This window comes from Empidonax traillii, unplaced genomic scaffold (genome assembly GCF_003031625.1).
Source record: "Empidonax traillii isolate 1590-97213 ecotype Southwest subspecies unplaced genomic scaffold, ASM303162v1 scaffold987:size331254, whole genome shotgun sequence".
Lineage (NCBI taxonomy): Eukaryota > Metazoa > Chordata > Aves > Passeriformes > Tyrannidae > Empidonax > Empidonax traillii.
The window spans coordinates 217812-221554 of NW_020956180.1; the positions used below are offsets into that span (position 1 = coordinate 217812).

Sequence of the window (3743 nt, forward strand, 5' to 3'; positions counted from 1 at the left end):
GCGGGGCGGGGGAACGGGGAGGAGGTGGGATGCTGGGCGGGATGCGGGGCGGGGGAACGGGGAGGAGGTGGGATGCTGGGCGGGATGCGGGGCGGGGGAACGGAGAGGAGGTGGGATGCTGGGCGGGATGCGGGGCGGTGTCGCCGCAGGCACTTTAAAGCAGCGGAGCCGGCGGGCGCGGCGTGGCGGCGGCATGGCCGAGGTGAAGGTGGCCGTGCTGGGCGGGAGCGGAGCCGGCAAGTCGGGTAAGGGGGAAACCCAGGGAGCCCCCGGCCGTGGCTGTGCCTCGGGTTTGGTGCAGGGGGCGGCGCGATCCCGCTAAACCTGCCGTGTGCTTCCCTCCCTCAGCGCTGGCCGTGCGGTTCCTGACCCGGCGGTTCATCGGGGAATACGCGTCCAACGCCGGTGAGCGCCGCGGGATGGAGGGAGGGCAGGAGGGCGACCTGGGGGGATCTGCTCGGGGTTCCCCCCGGGGAGCGCAAGATGCGACGCTTCGAGCACTTATTTGATCGGATAATCGGGTGAAAGCGCGGCTTCGCAGAACTTTTTCGGGAGGGTTTAAGTTTCCGCTCGGTTATCAGCGAGAAGTCCTGATTAAGCGTAAGCTCTGAGGAGGGAAAAGGACGAGCGGGGTGTCTGTGCAGGGATCTCCCCGAACTGCAGAGCCCGCGGCTGGCGAGGCGCTCCCGGGGAAGGGAGGATAACGGGACTGCGAGTGGGAAGTCAGGGTGGGTTATAGTCAGCTTAATTAGAGAGGAGATGAATAAAGGAGACAGACTAGGTAAAAAAAAAACCAAACCCGCCCCAAACCTGTTCTACTGAATATCTGCTCTTCGGCTCCAGAGGGGAGGTGGAAAGATTGTTTATCGGGCACTGGTGCTGAGTCAAAGCGTAGTGCGAAACCCCCAGCGAAGCAGGAATGCGCTGGCTGGATTGCTTTGTGGAAAGTCTCGCTGTACCGAGGACAGAAGGTCACACTCGTGCCAGAACGTTGATCCTTAAGACACTTCTAAGGTCTTGGGAGCTGGCAGAGAAGGACTCAAACTTTCACATCCCGGGTAGAATTGCTGTTTAACTGATAAACAAACAACTTCGGAAGTGTGCTGCCACCCCAGCTGATGAGGATGAAAAGTCACAAAACTTAATATGTCAGAGAGATTGCCATCTACCTCACTTTCCCTGCTGAAGTGAGGGAATCTTTCCACACTTTTTTTTTTCATGGGGATAAGAGTAGCTTCCAGTGATCCATAAATAAAAAAGAAAATAGAAGTACTAAACTGAATTGGATTAAATATATCCAAATTAACTTATTTTGAAGGAAAAGTTACAGTTGTATATATATGCTCTACCAATACTTGTTACTATACAAACACAGACTGAAGACAGTTTGTGTCCCAGCTGGCTGATCTAGGTCTGAGCTGTCACATGGAAGTTGAATAGTGCTCTCTGTGCTCCTTGTGTGTGCTAAGCCACCTACAACTAAAACCAGGTTTCCCTGTTCTGAGCCTCCAGTACTGGAAGGCTCAGAAAAGGCATGTCAAACCCCCAGAACATTTTCATTTGTTAACAAATGTTTGTTGGAAGATAAGTTTAGCACTATTCCTAGAGAGGAGGAAGGGGAGGGAAGTGGGAATAGAGGTGGTAAAGATCATACCACTGTATGTGGAGTCAAAACATTAACTAAAATTTTGTTTAATTATGGAAACAATCATAATTAAACAAGGGCTGCAGATTTTATATTCTGAGATGCTTGGGACTGACAGTTCATCATCAGATGAACTCTTACGATGGGCATGAAGAATGCTTAAGATTAACATGATCCTGAGATGAAGATGCCGAATTCCAGAGATTATAGACCTACCCCTCATTACAAAGTTTTAAGTGGATTTTCTGTAGGGCAAATACCAGTTCATGTCTCTGTGGTTCAGACACTGAGAAGTTATACTGCAGAAAGCCTGTTGACAGCTAGTAATGAACACAAACTGGTCACACTTGCTTAGAACAGCCTGCCAATGAAAGGAATAGTGATGGTCTGTCTGCAACAGTGTTCCCAGTGTTGCTGGTGCTGGTGGAGAGTCCTAAATCTGAGAACTGACACTACAGAAATATTTTTGGACTAAATCCTAAGGACTTGATCCTGTAAATACTGTAGGTCTAATGCTGCCTTCTATGAGAACTGTTAAAGCATCAGATGTCATGGTAAATAAATAGTATTTCTCATTAATGGCTTTTGTGCAGAATCAAAACTACAGATAGTCTGGCTGACTACTTTCATAATCCTGAGCCTTAGTATCAAGCTGAATGATCCTGAACACTTAGTTGATTCTGAGCATTGTGCATCCCCATTCCTTTCATTTTGGAAGAGGAAGGCTATGATCTGAAATTATTCATCAAACTTTGATGGGAGCACCAAATTGAAATGGTGTTGGTCTGCCTAAGGGGTTGGTTGTTGTAAAATGAAATATATTTGTTTCCAGTGTGTATTGAAAAAAAGAAAAAGCAAACAGCCAGTCAACAACACTACAAAACCCCCCACACCTGCAAAATAATAATAAAAAAACCCAAAACCACATCAAACAAAAAAAGCCTCTAACCCTGAAAACCCCAACAAAGCCAAACTCCCCACCCTACTTGCAAAAGAAACAAATCACAGACAAAACCCCTTGAAAAAACAACCAAACCAAACAGTACTCATGTAACCCTCAGTATTATTCAATTTCAATATTGCTGCCTTTTCTTTTCACTGTCATCCCAAGTCACTAACACCGATTTTCTTTGGATACTGTCTATCTTTTAGAATGCATCTACACTAAACACTTGTGCCTGGATGGGAGGCAGATACACCTGGAAATTTATGACCCTTGTTCACAGGTAAGAATTGGTGGGAGGGAGGCAAAGAAAGGCTGTTCTTCATTCTATCTGTGTATATGGTAAAAAAGGGTTGAGGGGTTACAAAATTCTTGCCTGCTGTTGGAATTTGTCCTTGCTGGTTTTCTTTTAACAACTGAAATTTTATAGTTGCTGTGGCTCAGACCTGCTGAGTACTTTCCAATTTCATAGAAGAAGCCCTTCATTGTTTAGATTTTTTGTAAATGCTTTTTCATTGTGGAATATTGCTAGCAGAAATAACTTTTACCACTTTTGCCTTACATAGGTAAACACAGATATAAGCTACTGGATTACATGCAGTTTTCTCAAATACCCTAAATGGGTGAAATTTTACATAGTTTATAGTTTACAAAGCAAGTAGTTTACTGAATGTCTGCAGAAGTAGTCAAAGTAGACATTGCTGCTCCTCTTGTTAGCACTCTCTGAGCTGTCTTGTACTAGTTTTTGCTGAGGAACAAGGCCTAACTTTAGCCATTTGCTGCTTTCTTCCCAACTTCCTAGTGCCTGCATAGGAGTAGGTAACAGATAGAGGCAGTATTGCCTATCTCTGATAGGACTAGATGGATTTTGGAGGTCCTGTACCTAATGGGAGCTGGGGAAGAAAAGCAGGTCTCAAGAGGAGATTAGAATGGGGAAGGAAGAGATGCCATTTTTGTTTCTGCTTCTTGAAATCTTCCTGCTCTCTGAGGTTTTCCTCTAGTAGCTGGATTCATGTTGTACAAAGCTCGCTGTCCTTTCATCCATTGAGAAACAGCTGTGACACACACACAAGTCACATTTCCCACCCCTGAATGTGCTGTACAGTCCCCACAGCATTGAAAAAACTGTTGTGTTAAAGATGCTGAAGTCTTCAG

At 45.9% G+C, this 3743-nt stretch overlaps 1 protein-coding gene across 1 annotated transcript in view; it reads left to right on the top strand.

Annotated features, from left to right (window-relative positions):
• Positions 1-193: 193 nt before the first annotated feature.
• Positions 194-3743, top strand: part of LOC114067903 (ras-related and estrogen-regulated growth inhibitor-like protein) — a 9396-nt gene continuing 5846 nt past the window's right edge. Inside the window, exons 1-3 of the mRNA XM_027903657.1 lie at positions 194-245; positions 349-405; positions 2798-2871. Of these exons, the coding sequence (XP_027759458.1) occupies positions 194-245; positions 349-405; positions 2798-2871 (183 nt within the window). The remainder of the gene's footprint in view (positions 246-348; positions 406-2797; positions 2872-3743) is intronic.